The sequence below is a fragment of the Bemisia tabaci genome, chromosome 1 (genome assembly GCF_918797505.1).
Source record: "Bemisia tabaci chromosome 1, PGI_BMITA_v3".
NCBI classification, from domain to species: domain Eukaryota; kingdom Metazoa; phylum Arthropoda; class Insecta; order Hemiptera; family Aleyrodidae; genus Bemisia; species Bemisia tabaci.
In genome coordinates, this window is record NC_092793.1 from 87,420,164 (window position 1) to 87,440,715 (window position 20,552).

Genomic DNA, 20,552 nt, shown 5'->3' on the forward strand with positions numbered 1-20,552 from the left:
GGCACGAGGAGAACGAATCTTTCATTGGATTCTGGAAATTTTTGAAAACTGTAAAATGGCGGCGAAAAAATGACGGAAAATCCATATCACGGCTATTTACCGATGGATTTGCGCAAAAGTCAATACTCTGGTGGTCTTTGGCTCGAAAAAAATGAATGTTTCATTAGATTTTTGAAACACTGAATTTTGTCAATATGCTGGTGGAAAAATAACGAAAAATCCGCATCCACCATCGCCATTCGCATTTTTGCCGCCATTTTAAAGTTTTTATAAATTTCCAGAATCCAATGAAAAATTCGTTCTTCTCGTGCCGAAAGACCCCCGGATACCAAGTCTCATACAAATCCGACGATAAGTAGCCTAAATATTCTTTCCCCGCTCTAAGCCACCATTTTAACCGCCGCCATTTTGAAAAGGACTGACATTTCTGGAAAACTGATGCCAGAATCGTTTTTCTCGTCCTGAAATCCCTTAGAGATCTGAGTTTCAGACCAATCCGCCGATAAAAAACGGAGGTGCCGAATTTCCGCCATTTTGATCTTTAACCGGCCGCCATTTTGTCAAAAATCAACATTTTAACCTGCGGTTTGCGCCAAAAATGTTCTTTTGTTATTATCTTTCGAATGAGGTATCAGAAAAGGGGGGTTGCCATTTAAAAAAAAAGTTAGCCCCCGCCCCCCTTAGGGAGGGGCCGCCCCCCAAAATTTTGAGGGGACCAAAAAGTTGCTACCTTAAACCGAGGACCATTCCCAAAGTTTCAAACTTCTCTCTCAATTAGGAAAAAAGTTACAGGGGTGGTAGGTGACTTTTGGATAACCCTGTATATTCAGATACCTATCCGTATTATTGACAACTGGTTTCTAATCTGCAGAGAATTCGGAAAGTTATTTGGGGAAGGGTGAACTCCTCGAAACAAAGGAAAATTAATGACTTATGTATGAGGCTTACTCAGCCATACAGACAATCAAGAGCACCTCCAGACTTGGTGCTGAAAGAGGACTATGCACGGCTCTTACGGAATGTTGCCCCCGGTCTAATGTGTTGAAACTTCCGTATGTTGTGCAGCATGTCATCATGAACTAAAGTTCCAAGGGGCCAAACAAGATCCCATGTGCGGTTTTCGAGATATTCGCCGTTTTATGTGCGTAAACGGAGGTTTCGCGCGCTCCCGCCGAAAGCCATACCATTGTGCGGCGCCGCTCGTGCCCTTCCCTTCCAGTCCTCTCCGACCCCTCTCTGCTGCCCCGCCACCCATACCTGGGCTCCTCTACCGCTCGAACTCCGACGCTCACGAGGCTGCGCCCATAATTACCGGATGGCGCCCGCATGCCGTCTTCTTACGCGGCCTCACTTTTGGCCATGTCGCCTCTTCTTCTCATCGATCCTTGCTCTAAGTCTTTAAAAACGTTTAAGAAGTCCATTTTTACTAAACATGATAATGCTAAAATCACAAGTAATACGAAAAGAGAGAAATAGAAGGAGAGGAAAAACAAATGATAATCCATGCGAAAGTATGTAGGAGAGTTGGAATGCCTAAGAGAACGCTAAATAAGACAGACTTTTTTTTTATTTTCTTCCCTCTTCCTTTCTTTTTTTTCTTCTTCATTTTTCTCATGTAATGTGGAAACAGTGAAAGTAACTTCTGTTGGAGGATGATGTTGAGGGTTTTTTTTTTTTTTTTTTCAAATCACGTGGAGGAGGTTAAGGGTAATTTGTCGGCTGACGATGTCCAAGTAGGAACTCAGTTTGACCTAGTCTTGACTTAGTCGAACCGTACCAATGGAGGAGGATGAGAGAGGGATCTTTACTAACTGAATGGGCCTGTTGCAAACTTTTCCTAGAGCAAAAATAAAAGTTGTTTCTTGTAGATAATGCCTCAAAAATCACGATGAGCGCATCGGCAAAGTTTGAAATGCACTCATAACTTCACAATCTGCGTAAGAAATTTGCGTTTTTTTAAGCTTCCCGCTTCAAAAACGATACTACGGCACAGGTGAACATTTTGTTAGAGGAGTCGCTCCATCGTCGGCGATATTCATCATGGCCGACGCTTGCGCGCAGTTCCGCGCGTAATTCGAGGAGAGTTCAAGGTCAATCAATTCGGGCGTGGAAAATATGAACGTTAACACACCGATTGTTATCTGGTCTAATCCAGTTCAGGTGTTATCTCGTCCCATCAAACGTGTTTTGGCGGATTGGCGTCGGCCATGATGATTATGCCGACGATGGAACGACTCCTCTTACAAAATGTTCGCCTGTGCCGTAGTATCGTTTTTGAAGCGAGAAGCTCAAAAAACCGCAAATTTCTTACGCAGACTGTGAAGTTATGAGTGCATTTCAGACTTTGCCGATGCGCTCATCGTGATTCTTGAGGCATTATCTATAAGAAACAACTCTTATTTTTGCTCTAGCAAAAGTTTGCAACAGGCCCATTCAAGGAAGAAAGATGTCCATTTAGGCGTAAATGGTCACATTTTGAGTCGCTCCAACTTGCAGCACTACCTTATCAGCCATCTTATTATCTGCTGATCGTATAATTAGATTGTGCATCCAAGACAAACTCCATAGAGTTATGACAAAGAAGAGTTGCAAGTCGATCGTAACATTCATGAGCCTGGCTTTTTGCGAGTACGAGTTTTCTCCAGGTTCCAAAACGCCACAAGACATCAAATATTCATTGCGTATAAATCCTCGAATGGTCAAGAAGACCTGGATGAAACATAAAGTATTCTCGGATACTACTGCACTTGCAAATCCGACGCACGAACATTAGGCACTTGTAGCCATGTTGCATTTCTGTCATATGGTTCTTTGGATTTGCTGTCAATCAACTTACAGCACGGTATCCATGAACGGCTCTACTTGAGTCCATTAAAGATGCGGCTGGCAGACCATTGTAAGAAAATCCCTAACTAACTTTCGAAAGTAACTCAAAAGTAATTGCCCCCGGGGTCGGCCGTACTGCAGTTCGGCGAAGTCGCATTTTGCCCGGAAACAACAACTCAGAGACAACCCCAAGTTTTCTATCAACCCCAGCCGATGGTATGCTTTCTCGCAATGCTGGCTTTTCGCGTGTTCCCCTCCCTAGCCGTGGAGAAGGAGTGTTTAACCCGGGTTAGTGTCACTGGAAAAAAAAGCACATTGGATCTAGAGCCCAGACTCTTGAAAACATTGACAAGAAAAAAAACTCTTGATTCAATCGGATTTTTGTTTGAATCAAAAATTCAAACAAAAATCCGCTCAAATTAAAAGGCTTGGTTCTTGATTTAAGCTAGATTCTGATCGAATCAAGAGTACTTTTTCTTATCGATGTTTTTAAGAGTCTGGACTCTAGATCCAATGTGTTTTTTTTTCCAGTGTGTCTGTGCTTTGCATGGCGAGTTCCCCTCGAGCCCCTTTTCCTTATTTTAAAGAAGCAGCCTAACAAATTACTGAGACTTTGACACCTAGCAATCAGTAGCATGGGCAATGGTAGGCAGCTTGATGTCCAGTCCTCCTCTCCCTTAAGAACCACGAAAGCATCGTTGCACCGCGGAGAAGCCTGAACCTCCCAGCAGCGACTGTTCGGGCCGCCCGATTCGGTGAAATAAAAACTACAAATAGTCCGCTGATATAGTTTGCGGGAGCTCAAAATCGAAAGCCACAGAAAAGTGCGGAAGTATACTTAGGTAACTCTTTTAAACACGGAAAAGTAACAAACCTACTGACTTTACGTTTGTTGTGAACTACTAGGATTCTCCTTGCCTTTTGTCCTTTGTCTTCGGGAGTTTGCTCGCGTCCAAGTCTTGGGAGACGCCAGTGAGCTATCCCTGAGGGCGCCTGCGTATATGCTCCTTCTGGGGCTGGAAAATCTTGGCTGGGGGATTCCTGACGATTTAGCTTCACAAACTACTAACTGACGTAGAAACTTACAGAAAATGATCACCAGGCAAGCCAAGAAAGTCGAAGCCAAGGCACACTTGTCCTTAAATTGGGCATCATCAGCTGCCCAATTACCCTTAACCTCCTCCACGTAATTTGAAAAAAAAAAAAAAAAAAAAAAAAAAAACCCTCAACATCATCCTCCAACAGAAGTTACTTTCACTGCTTCCACATGAGAAAAATGAAGAAGAAAAACTTTTGTTCATGATGACATGCTGCACAACATACTGAAGTTTCAACGCATTTGACTAGGGGCAATTTTTCAAAACAACCGTGCCTAGTCCTTTTCCCAGCAAAAATTGGAAAGGAAATAAAACTTGCTCATAATAATTGGACGTCAACTTCAGCCAGGAAAAAAGTGTATTGTTTTGACACTGCCAGAAAAATACTGTGTTTTCCAACTGCAAAATACACTTTTGAGTATGCTGAAGCAAAGCCATAACTAACCAGCCATAACTGAAGCATGATTAGACTTCACACAGAGGCCAGACTAAACGAGCAATCCGAAGACATCTCCATAGCTGGAAAACTTCAGAGATAAGGATGCAAAATCATGGGATTCAGAGGAACCAAAAACTTAAGTAATCACTTATATTTTCCTGTTTCCGTTCATGAGGGTAAGGTCGTGCAGAAGAGGGAAAAAGTTGACAAAAATCATCTTATTAACCCAACTGTAGACCAATTGCTGATTGTAATTATGCTGTATGTAACATGGTGACACTTCACCACAAAGCTTTATACATCATTAATTATGACTCCTCTGATCCATGAGCACGTAGAAATAGTTAAGTGATCCTGAAAATTAACTTTTCCTAATACAGGGTGTTTCAGACCACCCGTACCAGGCCTTTTTCTCGGTTGTTTTAGGTCGCACGAAGTCGGGGACCGCGGGGTTGAATAGGGAATTGACCCCAAGGAATCCGAATTTCGTGGTCCCGAAACCCCCCCACCTCCCCTTGGAGGGTAAAGGGGGGGGGGTCACGATGCGAAAAGTCACGGTTCCCGACCGAATTTCGGATTAATCGCATCAGAATTGAAAAGCACGGAAAATTTCACGTGAAATTGACCCCTAAAAATCCACAATCGGCCCATCCAAGGCCCAAAAATGATCCCCTGAAGAGGGGGACAGTACACCCCTCCATAATTTCTCTTTGGTCTCAAATTGACGTCGATTTTCTAGAAAAAGACGGTTTTCCAGGTAATCGACCCCGAGGACTCTGAATTTCATGGTCCCTAAGCTCCGCTACCCGCCCTTTTGGGCAGAAATCGCCTTTTTTTGGAGAATGGACGTCAATTCTGCGACCAAAGAGGAATCTTGAGAAATTTTTGGCGGGGGCGGAGCCCCCCTTCTCATGGGTTACTTTCTGCCGTTCGGGGGGGTCAATTGAAACTCTCGGGGGTCACTTTAGATGTGAAAGTGTTCTGCTCCTCAATTTGGATGCAATCAATTTGCGATTCGGAAAGGAGCCCCGATTTTTAAAATTGGGCCCCCCGTTTACCCCCCAAGGGCAGCTAGAGGAGCTTCGGGACCATGAAATTTGGATTTCTCGGGGTCGATTACCTGGGAAACCATCTTTTTCTGGAGAATCTACGTCAATTTTGAGACCAAAGAACTGTCCCCCTCTTCAGGAGATCATTTTTGGGCCTTGGATGGGCCGATTGTGGATTTTTAGGGGTCAATTTCACGTGAAATTTTCCGTGCCTTTCAATTCTGATGCGATTAATCCGAAATTCGGTCGGGAACCGTGACTTTTAGCATCGTGACCCCCCCCCTTTACCCTCCAAGGGGAGGTGGGGGGGTTTCGGGACCACGAAATTCGGATTCCTCGGGGTCAATTCCCTATTCAACCCCGCGGTCCCCGACTTCGTGCGACCTAAAACAACCGAGAAAAAGGCCTGGTACGGGTGGTCTGAAACACCCTGTACATCATCATGAGTTTCAACGAGAAAAATGTAAATATTCAAGATGATTCTAACCTCAATCTTATCTGGTCATGACACGGATGAAAAGTAAGTAAATAGATAATTTACAAAATGCAATGGCAACAGCGCTCGTCCCCAATGGTACCACATCATTTTAGCTCCTCAAGAAATATATTTTCTTATTGAAAACAACATGTTTCATTGTTTCATACGAGAAAAAATATATAGCAGAGAAAAAGTCTATACAAGGAAGGAAATAATTCTATCTCGAAGAAAAACATATATGTCTGAGAAAAAATCATTTATCAGAGAAAAAAAATATATCTGAGGAGAAAATATTTTATATTTGCTTTACGGTTCTGACGCCATACCACTCAGCAGGTATTATTTTATTACTCTCTGTAAGGCCGTGTACCGACTGGCTGTGCTCCCTCCCCAAAAAAGTCTAGAGGAGTAGAATAAAATTATGAAGGCTCAAAAAACTTTTCCAGGATGCCCGCAAAAGCGATAAGTCATTTTCCTCAGAAGAAAGCATTATGAAGTTAGGTGCACAGTGAAAAAAAATGGGTTATCGGGTGAACGATTATTTGTAACTCGTAGAAAAATGCACATTTTTCCTTGACATTTGGTAGGTTCTCTCCTTAAGATATAAGTAATGGAACACTAGACAAGGTACGAATTTAAGCAATCTGATACATGTTTCTTAACCAGAATTTCACGTAGAACACGATTCAAACTACGAAAATTACCGAAATCAACCTCTAGCGAAGATATTAACGTTTTTATTTCGCACTGATTACGAGGAATTTGAACTGCCCGCTCACAAGAAACTCAAAGCTCTACGTGAGTCAAATCGCGCACTACAACGGTTTCAGCAAGCTTCTCAATCGAGCAATGTTCATTTTCCACCATGTGTTGTTCAAACTATTGGTAATTTGCCATAGCTGAGCCAAAGTGTCAAGATTGAAGTTGAAGATTTTTACATCGCAGAGACTGTCATGATAAACATTTAGCGCGCGATGTGAATCACGTAGAGCATTGAGTTTTCATGAGCGGGTGGTTTGAATTCACGCATCAAGAATCATTAAATATCTTCGTTAGGAGTTGATTTTGGTAATTTTCGTTGTGCGTATCGTGTTCTACGTGAAATTTTGATTGAGAAACATGTATCAGAATGCTGAAATTCGTACCTTGTCTAGTGGTTCATTGCTCCGAAAAAAGAGGGTTATTTAAAATCCGCGATTTTTGCCCCCTTCATAGATTGTGCCCAGAGTTAGGTATATTGTTCCCTCTCACAGAACATGCCTTTCTCCTGGAGTGGCATGTTCACCAAAAATTCTCCCCGCGTGCTACAGCGTTGCTAAGTTCGAAACGTGACAATTCTGTAGGTGGCAATGTGGCATTAAAACTGAGCTATGAAGTCGCGCTAAAAAATGCACAATTTTAAGATTTTTTCATGCTTTCTATGTCCTATCATTTTTAACATTCATTGTTGCCAATTTTTGGATTTTTGAAGTCATCAATTTTTAAAAATCCGCAAATAACATAAAAGGGCTCTAATTTAATTTGAATAAAAATATGTCTAATTGATAGTTCGTTTGATTCCACATCCATCGATATATTATACCTCGCACGGAAATGTTTTGTTCATGAGATATGGCCACTTTTGCAAACAGCTCTATGGAGCGACGACGCTTGTTGAGTCCAGGCAGATAGACATTTTAGCCCACATAAACCCCGGGAAGCCTTAATTCCATATATTCTGGTGTAATTTTTTAATTTTACGCGAAAAGCTGCGAAAAATTGATACGGACGCCATATCAATTTTTCGTAGCTTTTCGCGTAGAATTCAAATCTGAAATCAAAAGATACCTCGCCATTTGCAATTTTCGACTTACGGCCCTCCAAAGCCCCAACATTTTCGGGAGGTCAGGGCCTCCAGGGCTGGTAGGTTCTGTATGGAATGACCCGTATGGCTTATTTGCTCCAAATTACTTTAGAACCCCATTTACTTAAAAGAAGTCGTGTATTTTTTGAGGAAAAGAGGGGCAAAAATGTTTTGGGCAAACAGGCCGCACACCATATCAAATCTGCGTAATTATTCACGTATAATCCATCTTTAATTATAACATACCCTCCCCACTTGAAATTATCGACTTACAGCCCTCCAAATCCCCAAATTTTTTTTTGGGGGTCCTGGCCCCCTAAATTTTTTGTCAACAGGGGTCATGTGGCATATTAATACAAAGGTTCTCCCAGGATCTCTTACCTCTTCTCCCAGGAGATTTTTAGATTTTGTAATTATGATAATTTTACGAGGTCTGTTAGATTAGAAACCGGATTTTGGTGATAGCTAGCCCAGTGTGCATCCGCATTAGGTTTCCTTGGTGTTTCCTGATAGCTGATAACATATTGAAGAACGCTAAATTCACAGATTTTGCTTGTTTTGATCAGTGTTTATTCTGCGTCATCGTAAGTGCGAGTAAGTCAGGTGCGTTCTGCGATTTTCATAATGCAATCAGTGACAGAGTAAAGATTTAACATTAAATTTCGTTTTAAACTCCGTTTTTCATTTTTAACTTGTACTGAGACTTTTGGTAAGCTAAGTATAGTTCACCAAGATCATTGTATGAGTTGTTCTCACTATTTTGAGTGGGTTAAACGATTCAAAACTGGTCAGGGGATCGTCGAAAATGAGGAGCACGGGAATCGACCATCAACGGCAGCTGACATTTGTCATGTGGAAGAAGTGCGGCTAAAAGTGCTCGAAAATGGTCGTTTCGAGCTTGCTGAACAGTGAAATATTTCTGAAGGCTCTGTACATACAATTTTGATAAAATACGTAGACATGCATCGAGTTTCAGATACACTTGCCCCTCGATTGTTGTCCGTTGAACGAAAATCCGACCGAATGTCAATTTCCCTTTAGCTGCTTGAATGTTCTAACAATGATCCTAGGATAATTGTAAATGTAAAAGCTCTACAACATTAAAAGTTTGGGGTTTCATAATTTTTTGCACCTGTACATTTACTATAGATGACATACAAAGATCATTCTTATTGGTCCGGCAGTTCGTCAGAAATAGTGCTTCCAAGATTTTGCTTGTAGCTGTATAATATAGATAAAAAGTAGTCTGAAAGGGATAGAGAAGTCCTTGCGAACTCCCAGCTAACGGATGATCTTTTATGATCTGAGAATAACCAAGAGGATTCATGACATTCTGATTATGACTCGGATAAATGAAGTACATCCCTGAACCGGCATGTATATTCGAGATGACAATGTCGACCAATTCTGCCTCTGACCCTCGATCATTCATTACCACAGCCATGAAATTGATATCTTACAAAGTCAGCAAAAGACTCTCCTCCCTCCTTGAAACGGTCAATTTTAGTGTATTTCGACCTACGGCCCAGCAAGGTTAGCAGCAAACTCAAAGTAGCTTGATGAAAAACATCAAAATCTCCACCAGCATTCAATATTTGAGTTACAAAGTGAAAAAATAATGGGCTAGTAAGGTTATAACAGGGCAAATTCTGTTTAAGGATTGACAGTTGGATAGCAAGTGCCACCATCGAGTGCACCTGATCTACTAACAGGATGAGAGGAATTTTCCTGAGAAGTGCTGGCTGCAGATAGTGGGATGGAGGAAGAGGTACGCTGAGTCGTAGAAGGGTCTCGGCATGAAGTGCCAGTGTTCGCAATATTTGATAGTGAGAAGAACGAAGAGGCCAAAGGAAATGTTAAGGAGCTCGAACGAGAGGCAGTTGGAGGGAAGGTGTTTAACCTTTTGTGCCAAAGTTGAGTTTTGTGTCACAGGTGTCCAGATGGACAATATTTCAGTTAAGGTGACTGGTGTGGCTGATAAAGAACTTGGCATGGTTGTCTTATCGATGAGAATGGCTGTTGTCACTACTCCCACTCGCACTCTTTTCTGTAAGGCTTCCAGCAATTGGGCTAAGTAAACTAGCAATTCGGTTCATTTCGATAACAACCTCTCGTTAGGATTGTCACCTTCAGGAAAGGGCTCCTTTGTAATTCCGATTAGGAAGTGAAATACTTTGGAACGATACACGTTTGAACAATTGTTTAGCTATTAGTCCTTGTCCACACGAGCGTAGTTTAGTTGAAATTAGTTCTTCGAATTTCGGTTTCGCAGATTAAGTTACGGCCAAGATATAACGAGTTTTAGAAGAAAGTTCTCCCTTACCGGGAACCGTGCTAGTGTAAACAAGGCCTTAACAAAATCTCTTCTTAAGTAACTAGTTCTGATGAGAACCCTTCAGAACTGTTTGAAACATCTTTTGGCTCTATGACCTTTTTGATTTGATGATTGGTGTTCACAGGGAAGAAATTGCAATGCCCCTACTGTGAGCGTCTTTATGGGTATGAAACAAATTTAAGAGCGCATATACGACAACGACATCAAGGTATTCGCGTGCCATGTCCATTCTGTACGCGAACGTTCACTCGGAATAACACAGTACGGCGTCACATTGCGCGTGAGCACAAAACGGAACTCAGTCTGAAAGCTTTTCAACAAACGCAAAATCAGAATCACAACCAGTGAGACATATGTTTTATAGATATAGTACCTGAAGCACTCGATACTTGATCCAGTTTTACTCGTCTAGTTTTTGTTCTTGCTGTTGCCTATAGACTTCTAATCCTTTCTGTTGTATGCACCTATGTAATAGTACAAATGTGGTTTATAAATTTATCCCACTCTCTCAAGAACAACTTTTGAATTTTTTGCCATTTCTTACCTGTGCTTCAACTCTGACAGCTCAGCTACTGTTACTGCAACGGTGCATTGTTGCCTCTGCATTTGGCTCAGTACACTCTTCAGTGTATTTTCCAAAAAAAATGAGCTATTGTTCTGTTAACCCTCTAGCTTGTAAGCTGAAAGCATCCTACTCTGCACCTAAATTTGATTTCATTTGTTAGCAAGCTTTCTCATTGATAGGTGTCTCCTTGAAAGTCATCATGAGGAAGTGAGTTAATGCATCTTTCCAAGAACTATTAATTCATTTTCTTTTGATGTTCATCCTGTATACTGCTTGGTGATCATTTTACCAAGTGTCGAAAGTGAAAGGCAGTCGATGGTTTTACTTTTCTCCGTCAGTTATGCTTCTGATCTGAAAACAATCGTGTTTCATCAGCTTTGCCACTGATTTAAGGACAGCAGTGTTTTTCTAAAACTCGAATTCTGCTGTAAAATTCAAAGTTATCAAAATTCGCTCAGTATCTCAAATTACTGAAATTTTCTTCCCCAACCTCTTTTCCTTTATTGTCATATATTAATGTTCAATAACTAGAAAAAATTTACTATTTCAGTGCCATAAATTGAAAAATACGAAATGATGTCTACTAAATGGTATTTAATTTCTGTCATGGTAATGCGTTACCCTGTTTTTTATGGCAATTCTACCTAGTAGATATTTAAAATGTGGATTTATATCCCGAGAGTATTATGAGAAGAGCACAACTAACAGTATTATTACGAAATAAGTTTTCGTATAAACTTTTTACATGTAGTCAAGTTTCAAAAGTTGTTCTTGTTTGAGGTAGGTTTATTCTTTCCTGAAATGGTTCTAGCATTCAAAATGCACCCATCATTTCAGCTTCTGTCATCTTTTTCTTTCACTGAATTCCATCATTTTCCCCCAGTGGTTTCATTTATCTTTGTAGGTATTTTATTTATTTATTTATTTATTCATTTATCCATTCATTTCAATTTTTTAATTTTTTTTTAAAAAAAAAAAAAGAAAAAAGAAGTTTCTCTCTTCTTATGCCTCTCACGGTCACAAGTTGAAGTTTTCAAACCTTTCTTATCATAGCTGTGGAAAAGTTTCAGCTTCACAGGTATTTTATTACACCAATCTCAGTCGACTTTAAGAGGCTATTCATCTCATTATTGTGGAGCAGAAAAAATCATTTATGGTAGCTTATCATAGTGGTTTACAGCACATGGAGGCCTATGCCATAACACTAATCCCCCCCCCCCCCATGGTGGATTCCAATCAAATTTTGACAAGTTGGTTCATGGTGCCAGGTAAGTTTTTCTCTGAAAATTACGAAGTGATGAAAACTTTCTCCTAGACGTGAAGATTGAAAAACCAACAACCTCAAAATTATTCATTCGGCTGGCGAAGTAAGATTTATAATTGCAATTCAACTTAAATTTATTGAAAAATACATACCTCTATAAAATACACATTTATTTTATTATAAAATACTGATTTAACTGTTTACGATATGAAAAATTTCAAAATATCTCCATTTTTCATGTACGTGAACAACTTTCTTAAAGTTTTTTGGCTGGAATCAACAACCATTTTATTAATCAATTTTACTCTAAATAGCTGATTTTGACCTCTACTTTTTCAGCTGGTCGAGGAGTTTCCAAGTTTTTGACATGCCAATGTTGGTATGAAGAAAAATAATTTGTTCCCTTGCCTTGCCATTTGCGGACATTAGATTGTCTTTCTCTAGAGAGCAACATTTATGGAAGAGTTTAAGTTTAAAAGACTGAAAGTTTCACTTCTTGTGGAAATTGGTCTTCAACATTCTTTGCTGGTGAGAAAATTCGAAAATTTCGATAAACGTCGAGTGTCCCTCTAAATTTTTGTGTTACTTCCATAAAAAAATGCAGAATCAGTTTCTGTAAGCTGCTAATTGTTGTTAGGTCTAAAACCCCTTCACTCCAAGTCTTCTCCCTCTAAATTGTGACACGTCTTAAAATTTTATTGGGATCCATGTATGAGGGTGGTTGGTGTTTTTGCATAGTCCTCTTTCGCCTTCTTTCTTAAATGGTTCAGTTTTCCTTTAAACGATAAATTATAATAAACTCGGAATTTTCTCCTAAAATCAAGCTTTTTCTAATAATCAATCCAATTTAAAATTGGTACATAATTTAGAAAATTTAAGTAACTTCTATATTTAGCAGCCTCCAGTATATGCTAATGGATCAGTTGCGCTGGTCACAGAATCGTGTTTTGACGCTTGAGTCTGGTAGATTGGCAAAAAATAATGAGATCTGTCTAAAAAGCAACTATCTATGTTCAATAACTGCGTTGTTAAACTCTCTGGTCTGCTTTCTGGAGGATCGTCTGCGGAGAGCTTGGAGGATTCCCCAGAGACTTAACGTCAGCTAACCGCGTGGTCGTCGTCGTCGGCCGGATTTGTTTACATTTTATGTCAAATCCAATGAGTCGACGAAATCTTCCATACTTCTCAATTTTCAAAACTTGCATAAGGATAATATAACAGCAGGAAGAGAAACTAGGCTAACCTCACTGCTACGTCACTCTCCGGTAGGCTTTGACCTCGAGAGATCGGAGAGTTGGAGAGCTGTTCGCAGACTGACGTAGCGTGACGTAGCAGGTCTCCGGGTAATTCCTCCGAAGTTCAACAACGGTTGTTTACACCTCCGGGTAACTCCGGAGAACCCGGAGTTTAACAACGCACCTAATATTAGCCAAGGTATCGCCCTTCGAAAAGTCGGGTTTTTGACGTCATCTACCACGGTAATGACATCCTTGGTTTCTTCCACCTTGCTTTCATCAGTCGGCGTGACGCACATTTGCACTGGTCGTTTAATGTGAAACTCTGATGAAAGCAAGGTGGAAGAAACCAAGGGTGTCACTGCCGCGGTGGTTGACGTCAAAAACTCGATTTTTCCAAGGGCGATATCTCGGTTAATATTGAACGTAGAAAGTTGCTGTTTAGACAGATCTTATTATTATAAGCTGATCTACAAGAATCAAGCATCAAAACACGATTGTGTGACCAGCGCAACTGACCCATTGCTCAGAATGTCCGAAAATTTCCCCTGCTGTTTCTCATAATTAGACTTTTAATCAAATGGCATAATCTACCACCGTATGAAACTCTTCAGATTGTTTTTCGTCTGAAAAAAACAGCTAGTCAATTTTTCTCAGATGTCTGATGGGTCCTCTTCCTCCTTTTCTTGCTATGCTTAGGTGGAATAGATCTCGGTTTTTTTTTTCTTTTATTAATAATAGAGTTGCGTTTTCTCTTTAAGCTTGTACAAAACGCATTTTGTGAGAAGTGGTCGAAGCTGGAAAAAAATGAAGTTATTTTTGCTTCAGCAGCACTAAATGGGTGAAAGTTGCTCTGTTAGACATGTGAGAAGAGATTATTTCCTTTCTTTTCAGACGGCAATCAATCATGAAAGTTTAACTTAGTCGTTTATGCGAGAATTATTCTACCCTAGTGTATTTTTGCCTGCTGAATCAAAAAAATGGCCCTGTTAGTTCCGAGTCACAGAAGTTTCTACTGGTTTCTAGAGAGCCATAGCCTCATTGAACATGCCCCATTTGCTCATTCGTGTTCGTTCTTATTTGTTGCTGTCCTATAAAAATGTGTCCAGGCGCACCCTAAAAATTCCATACAAGGGAGAAGTCAAGATAGTATCTGCCTCTGATTTCAATGAATTTGAACGTGAACAAAAGCTGAGTATGACATTCATTTTAGCGTTTTCCATTAGCCTGTGGTGAGCCTCGACAGGCTCCCCTTAAATCTTGTATTCAGACCAAATCCACTTTGTGATACGTCGTACATGTTGAATGGCTTAACACCTGGTATTCACTGCGTCATCATTCAGTCATGCAGTGATGTAATGACTACTGTGCTGCTCAGGTGTTTAAATGGTCGTCGTTTAGACTCTCCTCTCGACCATTATAATAATATAATGGTAATAAATATAATGAACTACCAAACCGCATATTTCGTCTGCAGTGTTTTAAAATCTTGGTTTTTCTTTTATTTGTTTTAAGTGGAATAAAATGACATCATTTCTTGAAATTTTCTCAGAATTAGCTTCGCCCCGAAAAGAGAATTCACAGAGGTCTTTAAGAATTGACATTGCGTGGTTTTAAATTTGAAATGTAAAGTTTGACAAGAAGTCTTCAAAGTCGCAAATCGAGATTCGTGATTTGGGAGTTTCACCATGGATTTTCACTTTTATCCCTCTTCATTCCTGCTCTTTTTTCCTTTGGACGTTTTGAAACGAGTTCCAAAATTTCCATCTTCTTATTCATTCTAATTTGTGTAATATTCTCATTTCCTTTACATGCATTTATTCAAATTATGTCGCGGCATAGGATATGAATCGGAATTACAAAAATGATATCACCTATCAGTTTTCATATAATCACGAGCTCTGCGGTAAGAGGGCGAGGGACATAAGCTTTCAAAACGCAGCATTTCAAGCCTCACCTATCTTATAATGGTGGAAGTAGGAAACATCAGCAAAGTACATAAGCCATTATGCCCCCGACAGGTTACAAGTTTAACATCCACTGGTGAATTATTACAGATGTCCCTCGTCTCAAAGTGGTTTTGGTCTTTTTGAGAAACTCCGGTGAGTTTCCAATAGGCCTAGTGCCGAAAATGCTTGGACACATATCCTCCATTTCTACATGTGCTTTCGATCACCCTAATAAGCCTGATAATGATTGATGCACCCACTGTGATCTCCTGTTGTTCGTATGAAATAGTCCAAACCTCTATCTTCGTCTGTAATTCTTTAACTGTCATCTACTCTCATCAGCAAATGAAATGCGTGAATTATTGTGATAATGCTAGTGAGATGAATAGTACAAAATTAATATGAAGGCAAAGGAAGCACCGAGTGCAATTTGAAGTTATACGTCTCATGTGGTGTAATAAAAGCCTGTTGATAGCGGACTGAGTCATTTTTATCTAAAACCGATAATAGCTAGTCAGTGTTCAAGTGCAACTTGTAGCTTTTTATTGATTATTAATTCATTGTTGTGTTTATTCTCGTTAATTAATGAAGTATGACTCTCAGCTCCTACTTTTTACTCTCTTCATTATGATGCAGTGCCAAATGTGACCCAATCCCCGTTCTAATTTTTCAAAGCATTAGTAAATTATCGAGGGCCTAAAAGGGGTAAGGCATTAATACTATACTCAATATTTACTAATTGCTCTAGTCAACTCATTAAAATATATTTAAAAATATTTATATTTATAAATAACTGTAAATGCTATTTATACTTAATCCGATTTTGTAGGGACATGCCAATGTACAAGCATTCAAACCTTACATGCGTATGAGATATCTAACATTATGTACATACGAAATGCTACAGCATATAATAATGAGTTTTCTCATTAAGTATTAAGCTTTAATTTTCCCTCTCTGTTCTCCGCCCCTCTTTCCTTTGTTTCTCCTTTCTCTCTCCTCCGCAAATGTCCATCACTTTTTATAGAAGTATCCGACAGAATTTAACTTCGTATTTATACCTTAATTTCATTCATTTAGATCTGTTCATCCTATTGTTAGTTAGAATGTAGTGATTCGAAGTCTTTACAATTATTTTTCCTTTTTTTTTTCAACATTCATTACTTGTTTATTTTTAATTTTAATTGTTTTTCATCTCCTTCCTAGTTGTAACGTATCTCAGGTTGTTCTTTATAATAATATTTGTATTTTTTGGTTTTTTCTTTATCTTAAACTAATTTAATTCTACAGTGGAGCCAACATATTGACCTTTTGCTCACATTGAGCAGTTTTTTTCATATTTACATTTAGCAAAAATCTTATACCTCAACATACCATCAACTCAAGATTTTCCTTAATGATGGGGGAAGCAGTTAAATCTCCGTAATTAGCACATATTCAAAGTGATACATCATAATTTATTTGAAACTCATTCAAATCTATTTTAATGTTAATAATAACCAATTGCCTCTTAAAATCGTTTTTCTCCACCCTCTCCTTCAATCAGTTTTTTCCGTTTAATATCTTCAGAAATAACTGCATTTTATTTGTGATGTCGCTAGTCACTGAGATCCCCCTTCCCCCCTTTTTCGTATGCCTTGCTACCTATTTGGTTATTTTTAAATTTTTTTCTGCCTTCTTTTTCATGTTATTTTTTGTTAATTAAGTTTTTAAGTTGTTTTGCAACTCTAAATTGTCGTTCTCGACTTAAAACAAGGAGGAGTAAGACTTTTCCTGGCTGAATTTCAGATTTTATGAAAATTAAGCAATTCTAAGCTGTGAGTATTTTTTAAACTATCTATCCTTTTTTTCTGTTCCTCATCCCCAGAGTTTTTTTTTTTGTTTTTTGTTTTTTTTTTTTTTGTTTTTTTTTCTCGTTGTCCCCACTCCCCCCTCAATATTGATTAAATTTTTCAGTCTCTTTTTTTTTTATTGCTTTTTTTTTATTATCACCCATCATTATGTTTTCAGAAACTTAGCTCTTTCTATTTTATTTTTCATATACATCAGTATCATTATTATGATCATTATCACTTTTTTAGTTTTTATTATTATACTTTTTGGGTTTATGATTCTTAGGGCAAAGGTCAGGGTGCTCCAGTTCCCTACCGGCAACTTAATGCTAAGCAGAGTCTTGTCTTAAATTTAAAATTGAAGTACTAGTTAGGGCTTCGGTGCTTATTGTTTGTTCCAAGGACCCGGCAGACAATTCAGCAGCTTCTTACGAGAGCAGCTTTTTGAAGTTGTTGATACAGCTGGTCTTTGATTATGAGTATTTCAATGATTATTATTTTTTAGTATTGTTGTTCTTATTCATATTAATACTTTTTACTTAATTTATTCTAACCATTTAGTTATTTTTATTATTTCTCTTATTGTATCAACTTTTAAATTTATTATAATTATTACTGTCTTTGTCACTATCATTTTCTACGATTTTTCATGCCTAGGTGGCAGATGATTTGGATCGTGGCTAAGGGCACCAAAGGTACACTCAGCCTCAGACTCATTATTCTAATTATATCAGAGGTGAGGGGGAGAGGCAGGTCACAAGACTCATGCAAAATTTTGTTTTTTATTTTCTGGCTCCCCTTGCGGGTGGAAGAAGTATTTTTTACCGTAGTTAGTGTAAGCGATTCTCAGGTTTTTCAGTTCTTATTAATGTTTTTTACCAACTATATTTTGGTTGTAGCTAAGTATGCTTAAATCTAACTACCTCAAATCTGTTGTTAAATATTTACGAAAGTGGTACTTGTTGAATTTTCTGGAACTCTAATCAAGAAAGAAACAGGTTTTGCAGAATTTAGAGTGCACACGCTACTGAGAAAAAGAAATACTTGGCCGATTTACCTCCATTCTCTTGATCTTGTTTTTGTAATGTTTGCTTCAGGACTAGGAGCTCTCCAGGAAAGGCACTTGGCAGTAATCCTAGCAGAAGTTCCTTCGATATTCCTGAGTAACGTCTATGGCTCTATAGCTATTGCAGAAAGCATATTCAAAAAAAAAAAAAAAAAAAAAAAAAAAAATCACAGGGTTCACGCTGTAATCAAAGAGGGAGTAAGAAAGAAAGGGAGTAAAGAACCTATATTTTCAGTGCTATTCTCCATTTTAAATAAGAGAGTGATTACGTATAGCACAATATTTAGGAAGAGAGCATGCTTATTCTCTTCGATTTCTGAATGATCTGAAAATCCGGTGTTAATGGGAAGGGAATCGGGAAATAACCAAAGTCGACCCTGAGCCGTGTAAGAATGAGGCAAGATTAATGACAGGTATCCTTTTAAGAGTTTGTTGCTGTTAGTTCCGGTCAAAAGCAAACAGTACCTACAGGTCAAGATCGCTCCAGGAGTATATTACTCTATGAGGGTCATCCCATCAAGTAAATGACCATTCTTACTAAGTGCATATTTTAATCAAATTTAACATCTAAGTAAGATGTAATACATTTTCGGTGTTGCTGTTTAACCGAATGTAATTAAAAACTCTAAAAAAACCATCAAATAAGTGCAGAAAACTCGCACTGCAACATATTTACCAGTATGAAATGAAAACTGATTACCTGATTGTTACAGATTTCGATCATCTCAGGGAACATAAAATCCATAAGTCACTTCTCAGGGACCTTGAATAGAAATCTCAGGGAATGTTTAATTTTAAGCGTTAATTGTTGGCTATCACTGTAGAATCAATTTGCCTCTTTCTGTTTACTTTTAGAGTAGATCTATAGCTGACGAATGAAGTAGATGGAATGTTTTGATTCAATAGAGTGTATTAGAATGTATTCAATACTACGTTGCATAGTGATGATGTAAATTGATGAAGTAATCAAACAGTTACTATTACTATACTCAGGTAATATTTAATTAGAACAATAGTACAAACTAGTTGATTTATTGTTAATATTTATAAAATTCCACCCCTCCCCCCCCCATCTGGTCTGTCAGTCTTCAGAAGCATCTTGTTGCTGAGAAACAATAGCTCTTTTTCATTCAATCCTTCTCTACTTAAAGTGACAAATTAGTCATCATCAAATGCAAATCGTTGGTTGTTCCAAGAAGCAAAATGTTTACTTTGAGCCAATTTTTAAGAAAATTTTATGATGAAAAATTTAATTTGTGGGAACCAGTGAAAATCAGATCTACTTAAGGACCTGTCACATCATAATTCAATCTGGCATAGAAGTGTCAATTCCTGAGCATTTTCAATCAAAATATCCTGTCGCAATTTAAAACTGAAGAAGAACTTTAGCAGGTAAAGTAAATGTAGCAAATTCAAAAACATTCTTGTTCCACAAAATGATTTAATGATGATCTATATGAGAAAAAACACTAAGAAATGCCCGGAACTGAATGTAGTGAAGTGGTGAAATGGTGCTGGGTCTACACCATTTCACGGGGAAAACAAAGCCAGATAGTTCAAAAATTTGTAATCTTTAATGAGTACCATTACAAGACTGAGGGGGGAGACTGAAGGGGTTCACTGACGAGTGTGATTTTACTGATGAGGTTTATAAAGACCCGAAATGTTTTAGATCTCTCAGCGTGACCTCAACTTAATATGCCAATGCAAGCTGCCTGAGCTAAACACTCTCTCCCCTCAGTCTTGTAATGGTACTCATTAGAGCTCAAAAATGTTTGACTCCAATTGAAATTTTTTAATTTTCTGGCTTTGTTTTCCCTGCAAAATGGTGTGGACCGAGGACCATTTCACCACCTCTGCGCGCGCGCGTGTGTGTGTGTGTTGTGTGCGTGTGTATCTAGATAGGTACATGCCTGATTGTTCATCTGCAACACTTTGGCTACTTGTACGAGCCATCTTTTAACTACTTCAGTAATAAACTATGATAAAGGAAAAACGTTTCTTTAACGATTGTCTACGCGAATTGTTGAAACGGAATTGTTCGATGTCACAGCATTTTCGAATTGGCTGCGAACTGCATAAAACTGTAACACTGTGAGCTCGCACATGACCGGGCTATGCTGCCTATGCGGGCTATGTTATCAAAATCAGCCGAAAATTTTGTGTAGAGAATCTGTAAAGAATTGTTTTTCCTAGTTTGTTTTAGTAGTTTGTTTGTTGTTTATCAGTGAAGTCGCTTGAAGATGAATCCAAAGAGTAGCCAAAACGTTGTAAATGAACAATAAAACAAGGCAGAAAGCTTAGCAATGTACGAATTTTGAGATAGTATAATTAACAGCCTATATGTACAGGGTGTCCCAAAAGTCCGTACCCCCTTGGTAACTTTTGAACGGTTAGAGGTAGAAAAAAGAAACTTTGGGGAAGTTTCTATCTCAAAGGGGACCATCTTCTAGGAGGGAGGGGGGTCAAAATGTTTGCCCATCCCTCGGGGGGGGGGGGGGGCGAAGGGGCCCCCAACTTTATTTTTCAAATAGTAGCCCCTATCTTGTGATAAATTGTTGAAAAGAGCATTTA

General features: G+C 38.8%; 1 protein-coding gene across 9 annotated transcripts in view; it reads left to right on the plus strand.

Moving 5' to 3' along the window:
• The window catches only part of chinmo (Chronologically inappropriate morphogenesis), a 132,058-nt gene that overhangs the window by 26,535 nt on the left and 84,971 nt on the right, over positions 1-20,552 (plus strand). For 2 of the 9 annotated variants that reach the window (XM_019045235.2, XM_019045237.2), the window contains exon 6: positions 10,192-19,003. The exons of 4 other annotated variants lie outside the window; for them this stretch is intronic. In XM_019045235.2, coding sequence (XP_018900780.1) covers positions 10,192-10,415 — 224 coding nt within the window. In that variant the 3' untranslated portion in view covers positions 10,416-19,003. Of the gene's footprint in view, positions 1-1,065; positions 1,570-10,191; positions 19,004-20,552 lie in introns of those variants that run through there. 3 more of the 9 variants (XR_011900853.1, XM_072306370.1, XM_072306369.1) reach the window with 3 other exon arrangements.